Raw genomic sequence first — 25,309 nt, 5'->3', positions numbered from 1 at the left:
TTTATAAAGCAGTATGGAACATATGTCATTAGCCTTGAAATGTACATATTTTTTGCTTTGAAGTTCTTCTACAGGATATTATTCATCAGAAGCAAAACATTTGAACAAAATAGTATTCATTTTAGCATTATCTATACTGATGAGAAATGACTGCATGTTCAACGCTTTAGAAATGGTTAAGTAAGTAGTGGCATACCAACTCAATGGCTAATTACAGAACCAGTTAAATTGAAATGTGAATATTGCTTAGCAAAGTTTTTTTTTTATTGGGCTAAAATATACATAACATAAAATTTACCATTTTAACCATTTGTAAGTGTACAGTTCTGTTGCCTTAAATACATTCATGTTGTGTAACCATCACCACCATCCATCTCCAGAACTTTTACATCATCCCCACTTGAAATTTTGTACCCATTAAATAGTAACTCCTCGTTTTCTCCTCCCCTGAGCTCCTGGCAACCACCGTTCTACCTTCTGTCTCTGAATTTAAGCACCCTAGGTACTTCATGTCAGTGGGAGCATACAATATTTGTCCTTTTGTTTTTTGTCTGGCTTGCTTCACTTAGCATAATGTCCTCAAGGTTCATCCGTATGCAGCAAGTTTCAGAATTTCATTCCTTTTTAAGGTTGAATGATTCCCCATTGTAGGTATATACCATATTTTGTTTATTCATTTGTCAGTTGATATTTTATATATTTGAGTCTTTGCTTTCAATTCTTTTGGGTTAGGGATCTACCCAAAAGTGGAATTTACTGGATCATATGGTAATTCTGTGTTTAATTTTGGGGAGGAACTGTCAAACTGTTTCCATAATGGCTTCATCATTTTACATTCCTAGCAGCAATGCACAAGAGTTCCAATTTCTCCGCATCCTTGTCAGCACTTGTTATTTTCTGTGGGGTTTTTTATTATTATTATAGTCATCCTAGTGGGTATGAAGTGGTATCTCACTGTTCTAATTTGCATTTCCCTGATGATAGTGTTGAGCATCTTTTCATGTGCTTATTGGCCATCTGTGTATCTTATTTGGAGAAATATCTTTTCAAGTCCTATGGCCATTTTTAATGAGGTTTTTTAGTTTTTTGTTATTGACTTGTAGGAGTTTTTAATATATTCTGGATATTATTCCATTTTCAGGTATATGATTTGCAGATATTTTCTCCCATTATATGGGTTGCCTTTTCACTGTGTTGATAGTGTCCTTTGATGCACAGAGGTTTTTTAATTTTGATGAAGTTTATATATTTTTTTATTGCTTGTGCTTTTGGTGTCATATCCAAGAAATCATTGCCAAATCCAGCGACATGAAGCTTTCTTCCTATGTTTTCTTCTCACCGTTTTGTAGTTTTAATAACTTACATTTAGGTCTTAGATCCATTTTGTGTTAATTTTAGTATATGGTGTAAGGTAGGGTCCAAATTAGTTATTTTACACTGGGATATCCATTTTTCCCAGCCTCTTTTGTTGAAAAGACTCTTTCCCCCATTGAGTTGTCTTGGCACCCTTGTTGAAAATCATTTGGCCATATATGTAAGACTATTTCTGAGCTATCTCTTCTGTTCCATTTGTCTATATATTTGTCTTTATACCAGTATCACAATGTTCTGATTACTGTAGCTTTGTAGTAAGTTTTAAAATCAGGAAATATGAGTTCTCCAACTATGTTCTTTTTCAGTAGCACAATGTTTTGGATATAATATTGAAGGAAAAAGGCAGAACATAAAATAGTGTTAATTAGAATATATAAAATAGGTTTTTATATAAGGCCAGAAATAGAAATGATTACATAAAAATCAAACTAGATTGGTAGAACTATGGGGATTTTTTTCCCTATTTTTAAATTTCTAATTCTAAATGTATTTTTGTGCTATGAAAATAATATAAAATATGAAAATAATTATAATTTACATAGGAGAGACATGATGTGTAAGTATATGTTAAGATGATTTAGCCTTTGAAAAAGTGAGATATCAATCTTAATGTAAATTACATTTGTTCTTGCCTTTTTGGTGCCACAGTAATAAATCCTTCTATAGTGTATTAATAATATTTTTGATATTATTATTATACAGCATAATTTTGATATTTCTGTTATACAGCTACTGCTTACCTTTTAAGTAATCTTAATGTTATTAAAGCCTTGAGTTTATTATCTAAATATAGATAATTTTTCAAAATCATCCTTTATAAAGTCAAAACATTAATATTCTATTTTGGAAGTTATTAGGAGTAGAACAGAAATAAGTCTTATAGGTAGGCAAGGCTGCTAATGATAGAGTGGAAAGCATTTTTGCTTATATCTATGGTAATGGAACAATTTCTCATACCTTCAATAAAGAATCTTTTACTTTTTGCTAAAGCTGCCATCTTGAAGTAAAATTTGTTATGAAATTCTAGTTGTGAGATTCTATACGGATAAGTTAGTTTGGACTAGGAGGAGGAATTTAAGACCAAGAGATAGTAGAGCCAATTTTATAGAATTCTCAGAACTGATATTTATCAGCATTTTGCTATGACCATGAAGTTTATGGCCTTCTTTTAGTTGCCTAGACTTGAAACACTTATTTTGGTTTTCACATACTTTATCTTTTAAATACCAAATCCTATCACTTTTTCTTTCAACATACCAGTCTTAGCAGTACTTACTTCTTCATTCTTACTATGCTCTAAGCACTAATTTCACCCTGATTATTGCAGCAGTATGTTTATTTATTACTTTGTTTCAGTACTTCTCCCACTCTCATCAACTGTACTTTTTTCATATTTCTACTCTCCATTATATCTTTTCCTAACTTTCTGTTATCTAATATTACTTCTTAATGATGTTGCAAATTCCTGGAGGGCATTAGCTCTATGTGACATTTCTTTTATATGTTCTCTAGGTTTCTCTTCATTGCTATGCATGCTGGAAACTTTTAATAAATATTGTTTGAATTTTTTTCCCTTCATTTCAGGAGTGGCAATGTGTGCATTCAAAAGGTTGCTTTTTCTTGGAAGAAGATGGTGAAATCATTAGTCATCAATACAAGATGCAAATAACTCAGAGATCCATGGTTTACCTAACAATTAAGCCATTAAACCTGAGTCAAGATGAAGGCAAGTTTAAATATTCTGGTTTTTTTTAAAATATCAACTTATGCCCACTTTGGAAATACTTATGTAAGTATTTGATGGTTCTAATTAGTGAAGAAAATAATCTGCCTAAGAAACATGTGGTTACATACATTTAAATAAAATCATTTATATTGACTGGTTATTGTATTATGCAAAGCAAGTAAATTGTTTTTGTACAGGTTTAAAGTATGTTTTATTTTAATACCTTAAAAACAAAAACAGAATGTTACATGGTTTCCTCTTGACATAGAATTAACTTTTTATTTGCTAATTAATCCTTAACTCTTTACATTTATCAATTTTTTATGATGTATTTAAGAGAGCTTTTGTAGGAACATAATTTGGGACAAATTTGAACTGCAAGTATTTTTGAATACCTTCAAAGTCCTATGTCACATGACTTAGACAATCTTTATTAATAATCTTTGCATTCATGGTAATGTTCTTTTTTTGATCAACATTAATAATTTCCTAGAGTTTAAAGTGGTTATTACATAATGTTTAATTAGTGAAAAATGGCTATATGGGTGTTTTCCCTAGATATACTTTTAATGATTTTTGGGGAGGGAGGGAGGTGGGAGATATAATCAGGTTTATTTATTAATTTAATGTGTTAGAAGGTGGTAAGTGCTATGGGAAAAACAGAGGGAAAGGGGCATTGTGAATGCTGAGGGAATATAGATTGCCACTGAAAAGAGGTGGTTAGTGTATATTTCATTAGAAGTTGACATTTGAGCAGACTTTGAAAGAGGTATGTCAGTTATCAACTGCTATGTAACAAACTACCCCAAAACTCAGTGGCTTAAAGCAGTTAAACATTTGCTCATGAGCAGGTCTGCTGGACAGTTCTTTTGGTCTGAGCTGGGGCTGGTTTTTCTTTGAGGGCTCACTTATATATCTGTGATCAGCTGCAGGTTAGCTGGTGGTTGGCTTTAACTCATCTTGCTTGGGCTCGCTTCTCTGTATGAGTCTCAGCTGAGACCGCTTGATTCTGCCTTGTATAATCTCCTATCCTCTAGTAATTTAGCCAGGACTTGTTCTTATGGTGTAACAGGAATTTGAGAGAGAAAGCAGAAGCACTGTAGGCCTAGACTCAGAATTGGCACATTACTTCTGTTACATTCTGTTATTCACAGCAAGTCACAAGGCAAGTACAGATTTATAAGGTGGAGAAATAGATTTGATCTCTTGATGAAGGAGCTGTAAAGTCACATTGCAAAGGGCTGTGGATATATAGAGGGACAGACATTTTTGCTGTTTTCCATAGGTGGCAAGGGAGTAAGCTTTGTGGATATAGGGGTGGTGGAAGGGATGGGTGAAAAGTGGAGGAAGTGGCCAGTGGAGTCTGTTTAGAGGTTCTGATGTGAGAGTGTGCCTGGTGTTAGAAGAACAACAAGGTGGCTGGAGTGGCTAGGTTGAAGTAAGTAAGGAGAAACCAGCAGAAGATGAAGACAGGGAGAAACAAGGACAAAATCAGGTAGAGTTTTGGAGTGGGCTTTTTTTAGTGGTGTTTGTTTGTTTGTTTGTTTTCCTAAATAGGGACTTGGGCTTTTACTCTGAGAGAAATTGGGAACTCTTAGGAGGCTGCTATCAAGATTTTCTCTTTGATTTTCAATAGCTTGAATGTTTGTCTAAGTGTTTTTCTGTTTTTCTTATTGATGCTGTTGAGTTTTTTGAGAAGGTTTTTGTTGTTGTTGTTGTTGTTGTTTGTTTTGGTATTTATTCTGCTAGGGGCTCTCTGAGTTTCTTGGATTTATGCCTTATTATCTATCACTATTTTTAGAAAATTTTCCATCTTTACTTCTTCAAATATTTCTTTAGCCCTCTCTCTTCCTCTTATAAGCCTGACATCTTTTTCTCTGTGTGCCACCATGGAGAAGCCAGTGCTTGCATCTTCTTTCTCCTTGAAAGTGTCTCTTTCCTTGGATTTCAGGCTGCCTGGTTGCCCTGTGACTTCAGCTCTGATTGGTTCAAGAAATGTTATGATTTTGTAGTGCATGTATTTTCTTCTTATTGTTATGGTGGGAGAATCATTCTTCTAACTCTCAATTCCTTTAGAGGATTCTGAGTAGAGACAGGACATAACCTGACTTGTATTTTAACAGGAGCAGTCAGATTGCTTTATTGAAAATAAATTAAAGGTCACCCAGGAGAAAGCAAGGAATCCAGCTAGGACTCTATTGAAGAATTCTGGAAGGGAACTGACGTTGCTTTGAACCAGGGTGTACAGGGAATAAGAAGTAGAGATTCTGGATATATTTTGAAGGTTGAACCATAGGATTTTCTGAGGATTGGTTCCTGATGGATTAGATTCCTGATGATATGTGAGAGAAGGGAAAATTTAAGATGGTTCCAGGATTTTGAGTTTGAGCAGCTGGAGGGAATGAGTTGCTCTTACCTGAGACAGAGAAGAGTATCTGAACAGGTTGGTTTTTGGGGGGTCGGGGATTGGGAAGGTCAGTTTTAGATATAGAAATCCATGTGGAAATGTCAACTAGGCAGTTGTTCAGAGGAAAGGTCCAAGCAGGAGATATAAATTTTGGAGTGATCAGTATATAGATCTTGTCTAACATCTCTTCCTCCTATGCTCCTTCACAGGTAAGCCAGTGCTTGCATCCCCTCTCTTCTTGAAAGGTTTTGTTTTTCCTTGGATTTCAGGCTCCTTGCTTGCCTTAGACCTTGGCTCTCTGATGAGTTCAAGAAAAGTTATGATTTTTAGAAAGTGTGTATATAGAGACTGTTTCTAACAAGGTCACTGTATAGAGGAATGTGCCTTATTGCAAATGCTATGTTTACATATAAAAATGGGATGTGTATTTCTAAAATAAAATCGAAATAGAAAAGAAACCACTAACTTCTTTTTTAGGTAGGAAAGACTAAGTGGTGACTGCTTCTTTTAAGACATTTGGGTTTTCTTGTTTATAGGAAAACCATCCCCTTGGTTATCAGTTGATACTGTCTTGTATATTCTTAAGGAAAATGAGAGTCAAGCAAATCTACAGCTCACATGTTTTACTGAACTACGAAATAGAGAAGTATACAATTTATTTTCTTATGTTTACTTAAAGTATAGTATGATCTCAAGTTTGAGGAGAATAATATTTTCTATGTATTTTTAACTTTTAAAATCTTCCCTTCCAATTAAGGTATATACAATACTTAAAACACTATTCATATTATATATGTTTTATTCATTTTGAAGACTTTTTCTTACTTGCTGAGATTTAATAATTGAGGATTGATAGGCAATCTTGGCTTCATAATGTGCAGGTTGTGTGACATTGTACTTCACTCTTCTCTTTTTTAAATGCCCTGATACCCCACATGTGAACATTTTTGGGTTATACTCAGTAGGAATGATTGATGCCAGTGGATTTTTTTCCCTAAATACAAGCAATTCAAGACTTTGAAAAAGTTCCTTTAGATGTTTATCTTACCTCTACTACTGTAAAAAGAAAAACTTCAAAATTACTATCCTCAGGCTTGACTCATATTATAGGGTCCAAAATAAATTGATCTGAAGAAATGCTTTAAAATGATTTTATATGTTGCCCATGGGGTTGTCGTGATCTTTTCTAATTATATATTTACTCAGGGGCCAAATATGTGAGGCAGATACATAAATGTGGCTATTTATTTTATGAGGACTACAAAATACATCTGCTACACAACAGGAATAATACTATTCAAGGGCTTACTGCAATATCATATTTAATCTTTATACAGGCCCAACGACAGACAAACCTTTCCCTGATGGAATGTTATATAAAAGTCTTTATTGTAGGCTTCCTAACAGACAAGAATAGTTACAGCTAAGAAACAAATAAAATGATAGAAGTTAATGTTTTCACTAGACTCTTCTTCAGAACTGACCACAAAGTATATCTTTTCCAACTGTGTTTTGGTTAAAATTATTTTCATATGAGATTGCATATGTAAAAACGTTAGTACATAGCAAGCCAATAATAAAATTTGAAAGAGTTTTTATTTGCCTGTTTACTATGTAGGCCTCTGTTTATCTGTAATATGTCATATTTACAAAGGATTTTTAGTTTTAGTTTTAGTTTCACAGTTATTTTCTCTAGGAAGAGTGTTGTGCCCATGAAAGACTTTCCATCTGCCAACCACAGTGGCAGTTCAAGGTTATATGCGGAGATAAGGGAGGGTCATGGGATAACATATATTAGGAAGCAGCAAGAAATGCTTTTCACTCCTGGATATCACTCTACCTCTAGGCAATCTAAAAGATTATGGTTTCCAAAGGACGGTTTGGGTCAATTTTAGTCTTCAAAATGACCCTGACTTTTATTGGGTTGCTTCTTGTATCAAAATAGGATTAGGATGTGGTCACTGTAGGACGATTTATGGTTCCTCTGACTTTTGAGGGCAGAATAGGGCTGAACCCAGAATTTGGATGAGCAACTCTGTTTTGCTAAGAGTCCCTAGGATGACCTAAAATATACCTGAGATTTGAAAGGAGTTTTTGGACACAATACCAGACAGAATTCCCTAGGGTTACTCTGTGCCGAAGGACAAGTAACTGTTAGCTTAGATATTATACACGACTAGAAAATGCTTAGGCTTAATATATTTGACAGTGGCAACCCCTCCTTTTTATAGGAAACCATTTGGCTCCAGAAAGCACCTAGAAGTTTGATAGAGGGATGCCATTTTGTTCTCTTTTATAGAAGAGGAGAATAAAATTTTTTTCTATACAAGTGTCTTGGCACTCATAAATATCCTGTAATGAAAAGATTTTTGTATAAAGTAGGTTTATCTGAACTCTGCCATCGTGTTTTATCATCCATATTACATAGATAATAGTAAAATTCCAGTGCTTTTGTCCACATAATTGGATTTTTACAAATATGGCTAATTCATACAAATAGTGAACTCTTTTAAATATATTTAATTTTTATTTTGTAACATTGAAATCTGACTAGAGATCATATATTTATATTTGAATCAAATTGGGCAACTGTAACTTGGACAAATTACTCTAAAATTTTTCTCTTTTCTTCCTGTTGAAATATTTGCATCACAAACATTTTCGAAGATTACTGGGAAGATTTAGAAGTTATATTACTTCTTACCTGCTACAGTTTCAGGCATTTGTTTTTAAAAGATATAAAAAACCACATCTAATATTACTAGGCTTACCATTAACAAAAAGATTTTGAAGCCTATAAAATGTTGATAGAACCGTAATAGAATTGATGAACATAATAGAATTGGTGATAGAACATAATAGAATTGGTGAAAAACTATTCATAATGCTCCCTTTTCATAAGAAAGATGATAAGTCATTAAGACTCATGGTGGTTGTTTGTTTCTTTTTAAAATTCTTTTGAGAAAAGGTGTTTGGGTGGACTGGTGAACTAGGACCTGGAATTTACTGGTTAATTCCTTCCACAACTGGCTGTAGGCTAAGGAGAGAAATAAAACCAATAGCAGAAGAAGCCCAACTTGTGTATAGAGATGAATCAGGGGAATTATTTCTTACAAAGGAATTTAGGTAAGTTTTGTTTATTAAAATTAGAAATATAACATCTAGACTGGATGTATATCAGTAGCCTGTCTTCCATCCTTTCCTTTGGCTTGCCACCACCCCCACCCCCAGATTCTAATCAATAGCTCAACTCATCCACTAGGCATCTATAAGTAACCTATTCGTGGGTCTGAGGTTGCCATTCATTTCCGGGTTCCATACGTTCAGCAAGTCAACTTTAGTTACGTATCTATGGATTTCTCCCCGACTAGAAATAGATACTGCTAGGCGCACTATTGACTTAGATAACTGTCAGATATTAAATCCAAATACTCAGGTAGTTCTCCCATACCCTAAATATACACGGTAAGACCTGGCTGCAGGTAGAGAGGAAGAAGAAAGTAAATTGGAAAAAGGAGAAGAAAGAAGGAAACTATGATTCACTGAGTTCCTACTATGTATTGAGATACTGTGTTTGCTTTAGAAGCTTGTTTATCTCATGCAGTTTATCTCATGAGTTAAAAATACATTTGGATACATGAACTTTATCATTCACAAATACTGTTTGATGCCTTGGTATTACTTTTGAAAATTATCCTTATAGAAACCTTCAATCTAGTTTCCTTAGAGACAAAAAATAATTCTCTATTTTTATAATTTTAGGTCAACTTTATCAGATATATTTGAAGTAATTGATTTAGATGGAAATGGTCTTCTTAGCCTTGAAGAATATAATTTTTTTGAATTGAGAACAAGTGGTGAGAAATGTGATGAAGATGCTTGGGCTGTCTGCAGAGGTAAGCACTTTTCTTTTTCTTAATGGATATGTTAAAAACAAACAAACACACAAAAATATATATATAGCACCCTTTCATCCTTAAGAAGTTAAATGTCAAACTTATCCATGGAATATGATTGCAATTAGGACAATTTCAAAGTAATAGCATTGTTTGTAGACTGTAAAAATTTAGACTTTTATATTCCTTAAATTCATAGTTGGTGTAGTATTCAAGTTAAAAGAAAATGTAAATTAATCATAATTTATATGCTTTATGGAGTTTAGAATGTAAAAAACTTTGTCCTAGCTCTGATAGCAAAGGAACTGAAGCGGTTAAGAGTCCCAAACTCTGCCCAGAAGAGGGCAGCAAAGAGCTAATCGGCTAGATTTGTGTTAAAAATTAAGCGGTTTCTAGGCAGTTGTTTATATATGTTAAGAATTCTTTCATTTTTTATATTTGAGTTGAATTGGTAAAGTTCATCCATGGATGTACAGAAGCTAAAAATATTAATGTGGGAAAGAAAAATACTGAGAATGAGGCAGTTAGTTGTCACTTAGGAGAAGTCTGAGAAGAGGGGTAGGACTTGTGTACGTATTTAAGCCAAAGACTGAAAGGTCAAAGGGGAAAACTAGAAAGCCATAGCCAACTGTAGATCACAGAACACGAAATTTGAGAAGGCTAGAATGCAGTCAAGAGAGAGATTAACTCACATGTTGCTGGCACTAGGGTAGAGATGTGTTCTATTCCTCTGGTTCTTGAAGTGGTCTAAGCTTGGCAGAGTCAGTGAGCCAGGTGGGAGTCTGATAAATCTGTTTATCTAAACAGCAAATATGGTAGAAATGTTATTAATATAAAAATTTTAAAAATATATCTTTTTAACTGAAAGTTTATATAGTGTAATGAAGAATAAGAAATGTATATTGATTTATAATATTAAACTTTGATTAACAAGATTGATAGCATAGAATATTATTTCTAGGAAGATGTAATCATCTTGTAACTAATGTTATAACATTTTGATTCTCTGTTGTTGGCACTAGATCACATTCCATAAGAGTTAATCATAATTAGGATTTTCTTACTGTAAGTTGTTGTTAAATAAAATTTTAGTTTAATAATTTAATTAAATTGGTAAAATTGATAGTTAACTTTTTTTTTGAGGGTTTACCATGTATCAGGTGAGAGCCCTTCTACACATTACCTCTTTGAGGTATATACTATTATTATTCTCATTTTACAAATGAGAAATCAGAATCGAAGAAGGTAAGTCACTTGACCAAGATTGTACAGCAAGAAAATTTCACAGCTGAATTTGTAATCCAGACAGTCAAGCTTCTGAACCTTCAGTACCATGCCACAAAAAGTCCCCAAGAACGGTTGACTTAAAAAATGACTTGGGGGAAATGTTTCCTTCAGCAACATTAATAATGCTATGAAGAAATGGGCTTTTTAAGTTCTGAAATACTAATCTTTCTAACCATTATATGTAATATTAATTTCATTTATCCTTCCTCTTAATAAGAAAATATATTATTTACCTGTAAGATCATTTTATAAACCTTTTTAGACTTAAAGATGCCTTTTTAAAAAATTTTTTATTAATAGACTTTATTTTTAGGGCAGTTTTAGTTTACAGTAAAGATTGAGTAGATCTCCCATGCAGCCTTTTTCCCCACTCTCCCAATCCCCCCTCTTATTAACATCTTGCATTAGGATGGTACATTGTTTAAAGTTGATGAACCAATACTGATACATTATTATTAACTGAAATATATAATTTATGTTAGAGTTGTATTGTGTTATACAGTTTTATGAGCTTTGACAAATACACAATGTTATGTATCTGCCATCACAGTATTAGACAGAATCATTTCATGGTTCTGAAAATTCCTTATGCTCTACATATTCATCTACCTATTAATCCCTTCAAACCCCTGGCAACCACTAATCGTTTACTGTCTCTATAGTTTTGCCTTTTCCAGAGTGTCTTATTGTTGGAATATTACACAGCATATAACTTTTTCAGACTGGATTCTTTTGTTAAGCAATATGCATTTAAGTTTCCAACATGTCTTTTCATGGCTTGATAGCTCATTTCTTTTCAGTCCTAAGTAATATTTCACTTGATAAATGTACCGCAGTTTGTTTATTCTTTAACCTATTTAAGGGCGTATTGGTTTCTTCCAGTTTGGGGCAATTATGAATATAACTGCTGTAAACACTCATGTACAGATTTTTGTCTGTATGTAGTTTTCAGCTCATTTCAGTTCATTTCAATTCAACAGTAGTTGGATGGTATTCTTGTCACCATTTGATATTGCCAGTTTTTTTGTATTTTAGCTGTGCTAATAGGCATATAGTGGTATCACATTGTTGTTTTAATTGCAATGACATGACGTTGAGCATCTTTTCATATGCCTATTTATCATTTATATATCTTTTGCTTATTTTTTGATTGAGATGTTTTCTTGTTGAGCTTTCAGAATTCTTTGCATATATTGGATACGAGTCCTTATCAATGTATGTTTTGCAAGTATTTTCTTCTAGTCTTTCTCTTAACATTCTCTTAACAGTGACAGTGTCTTTCATGGAGCAGAAGTTTTTAATTTTTATGATGTCTCACATGTCAATTTTTTCTTTCATGGATCATGCTTTTGGTTTGTATGTTTTTGGTGTAGTATCTAAAACCTCAACAATACAAAGTTATCCATATTTTCTCCTTTTTTCTTCCAGAAGCCTTACAGATTTGTGTTTTGGGTCTATAGCCCATTTTAGTTAATTTTTGTTAAAGATGTAAGGTCCTTGTCTAGATTTATGTTTTTGCATGTGGATGTCCGGTTGTTCCAGCACCATTTGTTGAGAAGACTATCCTTTCTCCATTGAATTGACTTTGTATCTTTGTCATATATCAGTTGAATATATTTCTGTGGGTCTTTTTCTGAGTTCTCTATTGTATTCCACTGATCTGTTTGTCTTGTCTTTCACCAATACCACACTGTTTTGATTACTGTAGCTTTAAAATAAGTCTTGAAGTTGGGTATTAATAAACTTTAAAAAATTAATGGAAGATTGGTAATTTTAAGTTTTAACAGTAGTTTTGTTATTGATAGTTTATATAACATATTATCTAGATACATTTTTCTTGAAAGTAATGATTTCTTTGTAATGTGTATCAAATATTAATTTTTTATCTTTTTTACTACATAGTAACTCCAGCCTCCATTTTAGGCTACCATTTCTATGATCTAATTTAGTCTACATTTACTTTTTTTCTTACAAAACTTATGAGTCACTTTACAAACTCTAAACATTTTAAACTGTTTATTAGCCAACCAGTTTTGAACAGTTCTGTCTCTGCCTCTTTCCTCACAATAATGTATACAAAAGGGAACTCAGGTAAGAGTACCCATTTGCTTTGGGTATATTACAGATAGGAGTTGAAAAATAAAATATTTCTTTGTTGTAGGGCAGTTAAAAGAACATAATCCAAAGTGAGTAGCTGTTTATTGTCTTTATTATAGACAAATGGAAGAATTATATGTATCTAGATACTTCTACATGAATTTTTGCTTTTAAGTAATGTTAAAATAGACACATTTAGATTTGTTTGGGACTGCATAATGTTCTCCATTATCTAACAGTTTTTTACGGACAAGGGGACAGTTCAGTTTAAATCAGAACAGCTAAGTATATAGAAGTCTCCTTAAATCTGGCACCATCCACACCTCCCTTTTTGAAACACCAATAGTTTGGGGGGTATGTATTACATCAAATTCAGTTGGGTGGCAAATAAATATGAAGCATTTTACTTTTTAAAATATATATCAATATATACTCTAGATAAGCAAGCAGGTTAGAATTTACCCAGAAAAAATTAAAATTTCCTCTAATTTTGGAATGTATTTGCATTATTTATAACTTCAGATTTTGTTGAAAAACTAAATCATGCACTGTGATGGTGCTTACGCTGAGTTGTGAGAACATTATCTCTCAAACATGTTTTGAGCCATTCTTATTTCACTTTTACACTGCTCACAGATTCATAAGGCCTCCTTTAAAACAAACATTTATGAATAATAATATATAATAGACATTTTATTAAATATATAATTTTAAAATTATGTAAGAAAGAAACTTTTGGTTGTTTTGACAGAGAATTTTGATACAAAGAAGAATGAACTAACAAGGCAGGGCTTTATGGATCTGAACCTAATGGAAGCCAACGATCGTGAAGGAGATCCTCGTGACCTTTGGGTAACTCTACACTCGATGGGCTACAATAAAGCTCTGGAACTGACAGAGGTAAAGCAATCTTAAACGTTTGCAGTGGATTCAATGTACATGATATTTTACCCCATGAACATTTTCCTGATACAAGACTTTTGAATTGGTCTCTCAAAATCTTCAATATATGAATGAATCCTGGGTGCAGCCGTGTTTTTCTGTTAGTTTGTGCAAATTCTTCCTTAAAATTTAGTTACTGCAACATTTAAATAATTCAGAAACAAAGGAATGTGAGCATATGATATGCAGGAAAAAGGTTGGTAATTTTAAAAATTATATTTCTTAATTAGCAGTGGCTGTTTGAGTTGCTAAAATTTCATTTCCATATGGAGACTTTTTGTCCTAATAAAATAAAGACTCTCTCAGAATAAGGAGAATGTGTCTGTATGAGAACTGGAATTCTAATCTTTTTACAAAGAGTACTCCTTGGGTTAATATTTGTAAAAACACTTGGAACAGTGTTTTGCTCATATAAAGCAATATGTATGTATTCGCTATCATTGGCATTATTTATTAACATGATAAGGTATAAAAGTTGAATAAAACTCACAATGAACCAGAGGGATAATAAAAATTAAGCCTATTTCTTAAATTTTATATTTTGTGTCCTTTAATAAAGTTTAAAGTAAAGGATTTAAGAGTTTCAGGCCACACATTTAGATAGCAATACATTTGTTTATATTCTTAAAATTAAAAATAATACCCCCTTCTACAAATAAATCAACTTAGTACAGTAACAGTAGCATCAACAGATTTTGCCTTTTTGATGTATTGAGATTTTGGTTTAGTTCCTTGTTTTGACATGATCTGAAATCTCTCATAAACCTGTTTTGAGAAGTTCTCTATGTTTTTGCCATTTTTATTAATAGGAGGTGAATAGTTATAGTAACTTTTGCATCGTATTTTAACCTAACATTTAGTGAATCCCACGTTTGTAAGCATCTTGCAAAATCAGTATCCAGTCTATGAATAATACTGTGTATGCTGCACATACATTCATTTAATAGAGGAATTCATTAAGAGCAAATTAAGACATAGCATTTACTGATGGCACTGACCTTTGAAATCATAGGCAAGACGGGTTTCTGAGGTAAAAATATTTTTATTTAAATTTATTTTATTGAATATATAATACATTCACATCATTGAAAGTTCCAAAAAAATCATACAATGAAAATGTCAAAGGATGATGAGACTACCACTCAATAACTGAAGTAAAAAGACAAGGCTGAACTGATTGCTTACTACAAGGGAGAGCTATGCTGGTCAGGTGCAGTCTCTTCATGCAAAGCAGAATGTTCATCGTATTCACAAAGGGTTTAGGGGAAGCATGACTACTTGGGTGAGACTGTTGATTGGTTGGCACTCGGTGGTATATTTATTTACATGAGTCTGTCCCTGATGCCTGGGCTTTCAGAAGTGAGGAGCTGACACTGGCTGGTTCCAAAAGTGTGTTCACTGAGATGAGTTGTTGCAGATCAGTTGAACAGGTTTAAAACATGTTCTGATGACTGCTCATTACCATGACAACAGAATGATCAGTTTTCTCATAAGTTTGTGGAAACTTTTTTATTCCCAGTCTTTCCTTTTGATTTTCATTCAGCTAAAGCCATAGAAGAAACCATTAAAGATTAACTCAACCACTGTTGTTGAATCTCTTTGAAGAGGTTTCATCTGTGAAGATTTAATTTTCAGGTTGTGCATATATCATGATTTCATCCTGTTTTTGTCTTTAAGTCATCTGCTGGGACAGTAACTATACAGAAACATTTTTAAGATTCTGGATAACATTTAAACTGAGACAAGGACAACTTGAAGTATTATAAGAAAGGGCTGGAGGGCACTCCAGAATCATGACTCTAGGTTTTCCAGACTTGGCCAAGAAGAGTCCTGAGGACTCCCCAAGTCTAACTTTGTATAGCCTTTTGCATTCGTAGATGGTTTTACTTGTTCTAGTGTTAATCCAGGTACAGCATGAAGTATTAGCATTAGTGCAGACTCCTCCCTGATTGAGCAAAAGAAAAATCGAAGCCTTTAATCTATAACTGCTTGAGTTAAAGAATTTAAACTGGCTTGTTGTGCCCTCAGGGCTTAGGCTACATTAATTACTGTGTCAACCAAAATGAAGGAACAATTTTGTGGTGATCATTTGCAGTAGTGTAACTACTGTGAATGGGCTTACTATCTTCAGGGGTCTTTTTCCAGAAAAGCTTTATTCTTTCGGAGTATATGTATGGAAATGTAGCCCACTGAGGGTGCTGGGGAGTCACACCCTTGGAGGGGCCTAACTAGTAGCTGCACAGAATAACTTACCTTGATTCTGATTTGGCATTAAATAGTCTGACTTCCACATAGGAGTTGCACAAGACATATAATCATTCTTTGTGGAACTGTGGGTATATTGTTTCTTGGTGTTTTGACAAATAGTTAAGTACTGCATTATATATTTTTCATAGTTCAAACACATTTTCCTTAAAGCCTAGACTTAGGCAAGTCATTGTTACTAGTAAGGAGAACATGATAGGCCAGGTCAGACATACACACCCTTAAATCAGTAAAGAGGAAAGCTCTGAATAAACAAGAGTGTGCAGAGAGGAGTGTGACCTGTAGAAGAATCTTGCTCCAGTGGTCTCGAGAGGAAGCTGCTTCTTCGTATGGTCATATGCTTATTGAAAGATTTTTAACAGTTAATTCTTCTGGAGGTTCTCTGGAAAACCTCACTTTAGGATCTTTAAAGGATATATTTTTCCAGTGCTGTTAAGGCCCTTATTATTTTCCCAGAGATTTTGGAATCATAAAGACAAAAAGCGTTTTGAGTAAGGAGCAGAGCCTCACTCAAATTTATGAATAACTGTTCTAGTTAAATGTGTCCCTTGTTATGGGATCAGTAATTTGGAATGTCCTAAGCAGTCATGATGGTTGTGGCCTTGCAACAGGCAAATATTTTGATCTATTCTGAAAATAAATGTATTATTATTAGTGCTACATATTCATAAACCATGGCGGGAGAGGCAACTGTACAAATTCAATTGGGAAAAGCTCAGAGAGTCTTTTAGAGCATAGTCTCATTTCACGTCCCACAGTTTTTCCGGGTTAATTTACTTACAGATAAAGCATGGAGTGACTTTATCCTTTATTATCCTAGAAAGATTTTTCCTTAGTGTTTACTATTATAGCCAATTTGTCCTTATTGGAATGAGTTGTTTCATGGAAGGTTTTATCTAGTGTCCAGGTGGCCATTCTGGTTTTGCCAGATCTTAATACTCATGGTCCTTATAACCTAATGTGCTTGTTGTGTCTTTTCAGAATTTGGCAAGCCAAATTTTGTGTATCTACAATGGAATCTTTGAACTTTTCCATGGATTTTATTTTGTTATTCTTACTTCATACAATGTTTTTACGTAAGGACTTTAGTCAGAGTAGCCCGTTTAGTATAATAATCTGTTAAAAGTATTTCTATAGTATTTTTGTAATACTTCTAAAGTATTTCTGTGGTATCTATAGTATAGTATATTAGCTTCTATAGAACTTCTTTTACAGTCTCTTCCTTCATGATAGCAATTATTTTAGTATCAAATAATTGTTGTTCATTTTTAAAGGATACTTGAGAAAGTGCAAAAACACCATTTTTCTATAATATCTTTAAAAAGCCAGTTATTCTAAAAGTATACTAGCTGTTAATTTACATGTATTTTAGCCTGTTAGTAATTTGATATGCCTTAGAGAGAACCATAATTTAATCATTTGAGCTAAGCTGTTTCCTGATAAGGAAATAGATTTTATAGAAGAGACCTGGCTACTTATTGTATGTCAAACCTGGTGTTGTCCTTTTTATTTTTTAATATAACCCCATCAACAAAACCCTATTAACAAATAACAACAGTATTAAGTTGGAATTTGGTATTGAAGCATCCAAAAATTTTGTTCTGCGCATGGATATGTCTTGATTTACAGAATCATAATGAAGAGATTCTCCTCATTCAGCAAGGGTTATAGAGTTGTTGGATTGAAAGTATTACATCAGAAGATGTTATAACAAGAAGGAGAAAGTAAAAATTCAGAATTAATTAGTATAAAAATGTTGAGTGTTTCCACTAATGATAGGGATATATATAGATATAGATATAGATATATATAGATATAGATATATAGATATATCTATATATCTATATCTATATATATATATATGGTAACATTTGATTTAAAGGATTCATTTAAAATCTGAAGATATTTTGACTGATTTAGTTTTGACTGATACTTGTAAGTGATCTAAGACAAGGAGGCAATTCAGTTATGGTATTGACTTTGATAGGCAATGGTTCTTTGACATGTGCTATGTTACATTTTCATGTTTATAAAAAAAAAGGTTTATGATAATCGAGGAAGAATTCATTTATAATATTATGTGCTGTGTTCTAATTGGTTTGAATATGTCTGTAGAGTCTTTTGCCTGTAAGAATTCTGGATCCATAGCTATTTCTTTGGTAATTTCTTGAATCATTTATTATGTAAGTAATCTAATGTCTAGGTGAGCTATATTTTGATCCTGCATATTAAGTTAGTAGGTGTTGTTACAAAGAATAACCAAAGTATCAGTTACAAGCTAGGATTTAGGAAAGGGCTTAGGATTGTTTGAAATCTCATTAATTGAATGGTTTTAGTAAACCAAGACAAAGCTCATTTTATTTTAAGCATTCTGTAAGTTACTATGCACTCTGTCTTTTATTATTTTTTTCCTCCACAATCAGACAAATCAGCCATCATTTTTACTTTATTTTTTCTTATTAAACCCCCTAATTCATGTTTTAGAATTATAGGTTATCCATTCCATCTATCAACTTATAAAGGCAGATCCTCTTTCAAAGACAACATAACTTTATTGTTCCTCCTGCAAGAGCAGTGACCTATGTCACCGTAAAAATAATTTACTCCTTTATTGAATGTTGGTAAACAAAACATATGTCTAGTTTTTCCTTCTCTTTTTAAAAAAGAATTTCTGGTATAAATTCCTTTCAGAATTCAGAACTAGGAAAAATTTACTTCATTTTTTAGATTTTAAGAGCTATGTAATACATTCCATTTCACTTTTATCTTGGCTAACAGATAGCTAAGAGCCACATTTTGTGCAAAATTTAAGGGGTATGCCCTAATCGAGGTTTTATTGTTACAGTCTTCCCTATCTTCCTTATTATAGATTGTTAATATTTTTACAATTAACAATGAAAAGTTTTCTTCCTTGTTGTATGCTTCCTATGTTAACTTAGTAGGATAAAAAGAATAAGTAAATAAAAGATCAAGCCCATGAAGAGGAAAAAATAGCATAAAGGGTAGCTTTTTTAGAGTAGGTAAGATTTTATTTAAAAGATTTTAGAGAACATGTCTTTAACAAGGACTTTTTAAGATGTTTACTTTTAGTGAATCTTTAAATTTTGATACTCTCTGGTTGAATAAAACACATAAGCAAGACTTGAAAAATGCAAAATAATACCAGAATTTATTCAGTATTGAAAAAATGAACCTTTAAAATGCCACAATAATAATTATTATCATCTTCTTTCAGAATTCTATATTGTAAAGTATTTTGACACATATTACCTATTTGATATTTCCAGCAACTCTTGGTAGAATGTTTACTGTTTATCCCCATTTCTCAATGAAGAAACTAAGCCTCACAGAGGTTAAGTGACTTCCCCAGATCACGTAGCTAGTAAGTGGCAAAGTTCAATTAAAAACTTAGATCTTCTGCTTTCTAGTCCAAAGATTTTTCATTCTACTAGCTCTTTAAAAGTTAACTTTATTATTGCCAAAGGTTGGAGTCATTAAATATTTTTTAACTTTTTTAAAATAAAAATGCCAGTAGTTCTACTAACTTCAGAGTTTTATCTTTTGTCCCCCAAATAAAAAGCTGGTTGTCAATGTGTATGATTTCTTTCATTTACTCAACAAATACATTTTAATGCCTGTCATAGGGTAAGCTTGTAATAAAGAGGCACTGAGGTTACAGTGATGAATAAAATAGTCAAAATTCCCTCCCTTATAGAATTTACACTCCATGAAGGAGAATGATTAATTAAATATAGAATAATAAAATCATTGAAAATGTTTTGAAGGAAACAAGCTAGTGTCAAAGTAGAGAGGAACAGAAGGAGAGTGAAGGAGATTGGAGGACCAGAGCAGCTCTCTCTGCAGACATGTCATTTTAAGATTTAACCTAAAGGAGGAAGATGAGGTTCACATGTGAAAAGATGTGAAAGAATCTTCCAAACAGGGAGAACACTACATGCAAAGGCCCTGATACAGGAAAGAGCTTTATTTGTTCTAGGATCCGAAAGATCAGAGTAACTGGAGCATAGCAAGGCAGGAGACTGGGTTGTATAGAGAGGCAAAGGCTACTGCATGCAGCGTCTTATAGGCTGTGGTAAAGACTGAAGAGTAGACATTAGAAAAATCTACTTCTAAATGCAGAAAATCTCTTTAGAGCTCAGATTTTAAAGATGCTTTTACACTAACTTTAAACTGTGAATTGATTTTTCTACATTTAGTTCTTTTTAGTGCTCTATATTCATGCATTAAGTTTCAAATATAAACAATTTCTTTAGAACCCTTCAGTGAATTCTTTCTGAAACCTTAGAGTTAGGAAAGGAAATTAAATGACTAATATGAGATGAGTTCGCTTTAAACCAAATGGAAGCATGGTACTAAGGCTTAAAGGAGTTTTCTTTCTTTTTTTATATGGAACATTATCAGTTAATATGCTACCAAAAATTAGATTTTCATGCATTTTTATTACTCAATTCATAGTACTAAAATTATCCTCTAAAAGTGTATCAGAAGGATAAGCAAGAAAGTGTAGTATGTCTTCTTAAATCATATGATAAACATATTAATAATAAATCATTTATTTTTTAACTTTTTTTATTGAGTTATAGCCATTTTACAATGTTGTGTCAAATTCCAGTGTAGAGCACAATTTTTCAGTTATACATGAACATACATATATTCATTGTCACATTTTTTTTCCACTGTGAGCTACCACAGGATGTTGTATATATTTCCCTGTGCTATACTGTATAATCTGGTTTATCTATTCTACATTTTGAAATCCCAGTCTGTCCCTTCCCACCCCCCACCCCCTTGGCAACCACAAGTTTGTATTCTATGTCTATGAGTCTGTAATTGTTTTGTATTTATGTTTTGGTTTGGTTTGGTTTGGTTTGGTTTTTAGATTCCACATATGAGTGATCTCATATGGTATTTTTCTTTCTCTTTCTGGCTTATTTCACTTAGAATGACATTCTCCAGGAACATTCATGTTGCTGCAAATGGCATTATGTTGTCAGTTTTTATGGCTGAATAGTATTCCATTGTATAAATATACCACATCTTCTTTATCCAGTCATCTATTGATGGACATTTAGGCTGTCTCCATGTCTTGGCTATTGTAAATAGTGCTTCTATGAACATTGGGGTGCAGGTTTCATTCTGAAGTAGGGTTCCTTCTGGATATAGGCCCAGGAGCGGGATTCCTGGGTCATATGGTAAGTCTATTCCTAGTCTTTTGAGAAATCTCCATACTGTTTTCCACAGTGGCCGCACCAAACTGCATTCCCACCAGCAGTGTAGGAGCGTCCCCTTGTATATATGTACAAAATATAATTGTACATACCTATAAGCATGACACCTGGATAGCATCAGTTATTTCTCCACAGCTTCTCCAGCATTTGTCATTTGTGGACTTTTGAATGATGGCCATTCTGACTGGTGTGAGGTGATACCTCATTGTAGTTTTTATTTGCATTTCTCTGATAATTAGTGATATTGAGCATTTTTTCATGTGCCTTTTGATCATTTGTGTTTCTTCCTTGGAGAATTGCTTGTTTAGGTCTTCTGCCCATTTTTGGGTTGGGTTGTTTGTTTTTTTCTTACTAAGTCGTATGAGCTGCTTATGTATTCTGGAGATCAAGCCTTTGTCGGTTTCATTTGCAAAAATTTTCTCCCATTCTGTAGGTTGTCGTTTTGTTTTACATATGGTTTCCTTTGCTGTGCAGAAGCTTATAAGTTTAATTAGGTCCCATTTGTTTATTCTTGCTTTTATTTCTTCTAGGAGAAAATTTTTGAGATATATGTCAGATAATGTTTTGCCTATATTTTCCTCTAGGAGGTTTATTGTATCTTGTCTTATGTTTAAGTCTTTGATCCATTTTGAGTTTATTTTTGTGTATGGTGTAAGGAAGTGTTCTAGCTTCATTGATTTACATGCTGCTATCCAGTTTTCCCAACACCATTTGCTGAAGAGAAATAAATCATTTATTTTAAATTCTATCAAAAGGCTAAAACAAGGTTTGCTTTTCTTTCATTTCAGGCATGCCCATTTGTCATCAATATCTATGCAGATAAATGCAAACCAAGAATTAAAGCTGTCCATATGGAGGCATGCAGTGGGCAACTTGAGAAGGCCATTTGTAAATCTGTTCTTAGCAAAGGCAATGCCAAAGTAATAGATGGCTATGAAAATATAATTGTACATACCTATAAGCATGACACCTGGATAACATCAGTTATTGAAAACAAGGTATCTGTTATGAAGCGGTTCTCATAACCACATTGTTTACTAATATATTCCATCTTCTTTCTTACCCTATTCTTGCTGAGTAATTAAACATCTCATTATATAAATAATGTTTATAATGGATAAGTTATTCTTTTTTCTTCTCAGGTTTCTAACTCAAACTTGGCATGATAATTTTTATATATTTTTATATGTATAATATTTATTTATGAGATACCTGTTTTTTGTATTTCTTTATGACATAATTGTTTTTCTCTTAAAATATTATGAAAGTTATATATTTGGGTACGAAGATAGAGTATAATATGGGTACAAAGTATTTTATTTAGTTTGTTACTAAAAGTCTTTAAACATACATAGCTGTTTTAAATAATAAACATCATGTTTTAAAGAATTATAAACAAAGTAAAGAAAAAAAATTAGCCCAACTTTTCACACAAGCTGTTCAATATCAGAAATCCTACAGATTATCATAATTTTATCTAATTAAATATATTCTACTGTCCGGGACCGGGACCTATTTTTATCAGGCCAATTATATCTCGCTTTGGCCACATTCTCTGCCTCTTGATATTGCACATCAAGAGAATACATACATAAATTCTTAAAGTGGGAGATATCCAGTTTTCTGTAAATTACAAATTCTTATAAAAATCTTACACAAGATGACTGGGTTTTTAGAACTGTTGGCTTATTTCTTTTAGTTCCTCGATGAGATTTATATTATTTTTATGTCTGCCATAAATTTCTTGAAGTGCTTAAGATTAGGCTGAGGATTAGTCGGTGTGAGTATGTATTATGTAACTAATGCTCCTAGTCACAGTAAGGGCCACCAGAAAGTATAACATTGTCTCTGCTTTCAAAGAGTTCCTGGGCTAGTAGTTAAGTCAGAATGATAGTCTTGAAAGAGATTGGAGAATAAGAGTTTTACTGTATTCATATCTCTTGTAGTTGGTGTTAGTTTGGACTGCAGAAGTTGGGGGAGGGTTTGTTTTGTGACTCAGGGGAAGGGAACTGTGATGTGGGATTTGAGCATGTGGTATGGGATTTGAAAGATAACTAGGATTTAGACATATAGAGAGACAGCCTTTAGAAACAGAGGAAACAGTGTAAGGAGAAACATAAGAAAAAGTTAATGTGAACTATGGATGAAAAAGTGAGAATATCACCTTTGCAGAAGCAGAGAGCTTTATTTGGAGGAGTATTTGGAAGGTAAATAACATAAACTGAATGAGTCCAGATTATATATGTTATCTTGAAAACAAGGTAGAGGAGTTTAGACTTGATGAAATAAGACAGAGTCCCCAGCTAGTAGACTGCAGTCTTCAAATAGATCATAAAGCCTTGGAGAGTGATTCCTAAGATCTGGCATGTTTCCCTTTCTCCTCTCCATGTTTTGTTTATTTGTTTGTTTTTGATTCTTGTGTAGGTGGGTTTTTGGTGTGTGTGCCCTCTATGTTTTATTAGGAATAAAGGGTGGAAGAGAGTCACTACCCTACCCCAGTTCCTCTGCTCTGAAGGCAATTCTTCATTTCTCAACCCTCCACCTCCTTTTCCCTCAAGGAAAATTAAATTTCCCTTCACCAAAATGAGGTAGTGATAATATGTTAGAGCTTACCATGTGCCAGGCACTTTAACACATTTACTTCTCACAACAACCCAATGAGGTAAGTACTATCCCCATTTACACACAAGGAAACTGAAGCACAGGGTCATTAAATAACTTGCGAAAGGTCGCACAGCTAAGTAGTAGAATTGCTGAGAGATGACTCCAGCTGGTCTAATGTTATATTGCCTCTTTGTAGTCATTAGAAAGTGACTGCAGGTTCTTTAGCAGGGGAATACTTTGACTCCTATAGTTCTCTCATTTATCAGCTCCATCCTGCTTTCTCTTGCTTGTTCTCCATCCTAGAGGCTGTTATCTATGATCTAGTATCTCTTCTTCCGTAAGGTCTCACTTCTTTCGTAAGGTCTTCCTTGATACCTTAGTCTGAGCTCATGTTTCTATTTCTATATTATCTTCTATGTTTCTATAGAACCCTGTGAATACCTCTATCGCAAGACTTGCAAAATATTTTGTAATTATCATTTTATTTGTATATATTTAGTAAAGAAAGGATTAACAATTTATGAAATCTTTTTTTTGTAGTCAGATAATAAAGTGATTATTCACGTCAACAATGAGCTAAGTAAAAACTGCGTAAACAACAGAGGACTCAACATATTTGCAGTAGAAGTGGCACCAAAATCTACAATGGTAATGCATTGTTTTCTAATTAAAGCCTTTTGTTTTATCAATTTGAAAAAAATTTTCTTGCTATTAATGTGATGAATAAATGTGTAGATGTAAAGTAGAAAATTATTTATGTATGACATTTATATTAGTATCATCCTGTACTAGGAGGTAGGAGATTGGTTCTAATCCAGTTCTCAGTATTTGGTTCGGTGATAATGGGACATTCACTTAACCTCTCTGTGCCAGTCTCTTTAAATCTAAAATTAACATAATATCACCAGTTTTAGGTACTTCACAAAATTAATGTAAAGGGAAAAAATGATATATACGAAAGCATTTTTGAACATTAGATAGAAATACGAAGTAGTGTTAATAGTAATAGGAATTTTGATAATTCAGCATATTTTATCTACATTATTAAGATTTTTCTGAGATAACCTAAAAGAGAAAATGCCTCTGAGTTTTATATAACCAGCTAAGTCAGTAACTAGGAACAGCTGAAGTTCTGGTGTTAGCAGAACTCCAGTTTTCTGATTCAGCCAGGAGATTAAAGATAGGGAGAGATAACTAGACCCTGAAGCTAGTCTAATCAAGGGAAAAACAAAAAAAGCTTTCTGTTCTTACCCTTTCTTTCTCCATACTGTCCAAGAAATCCTAAAACATTCTAAAACTGGATAAAGAGAGTTTATCTTTTCTATTATCCCAGTGAGGATTATTAAAAGTATTTTAGGCTTAGTAAGGAAAAGATATTCCCTTCCCACCATCCCTCTTTACCCACATTCACAAATACCAACTATCAGTTACTATGTTATAGTAGAATTTAGGCTGGATTATC

At 33.1% G+C, this 25,309-nt stretch overlaps 1 protein-coding gene across 3 annotated transcripts in view; it reads left to right on the top strand.

Annotated features, from left to right (window-relative positions):
- The window catches only part of EFCAB7 (EF-hand calcium binding domain 7), a 42,207-nt gene that overhangs the window by 14,117 nt on the left and 2,781 nt on the right, over positions 1-25,309 (top strand). For all 3 annotated transcript variants that reach the window (XM_045512480.2, XM_010949695.3, XM_045512475.2), the window contains exons 7-13: positions 2,959-3,100; positions 6,044-6,153; positions 8,476-8,633; positions 9,270-9,403; positions 13,539-13,687; positions 22,032-22,241; positions 24,388-24,495. In XM_045512480.2, the coding sequence (XP_045368436.1) occupies positions 2,959-3,100; positions 6,044-6,153; positions 8,476-8,633; positions 9,270-9,403; positions 13,539-13,687; positions 22,032-22,241; positions 24,388-24,495 (1,011 nt within the window). The remainder of the gene's footprint in view (positions 1-2,958; positions 3,101-6,043; positions 6,154-8,475; positions 8,634-9,269; positions 9,404-13,538; positions 13,688-22,031; positions 22,242-24,387; positions 24,496-25,309) is intronic.

This window comes from Camelus bactrianus, chromosome 13 (genome assembly GCF_048773025.1).
Source record: "Camelus bactrianus isolate YW-2024 breed Bactrian camel chromosome 13, ASM4877302v1, whole genome shotgun sequence".
In the NCBI taxonomy this organism is placed as follows: Eukaryota; Metazoa; Chordata; class Mammalia; order Artiodactyla; family Camelidae; genus Camelus; species Camelus bactrianus.
The sequence above is the reverse complement of the archived record's forward strand: the minus strand, read 5'-3'. Positions and strand labels throughout refer to the sequence as shown.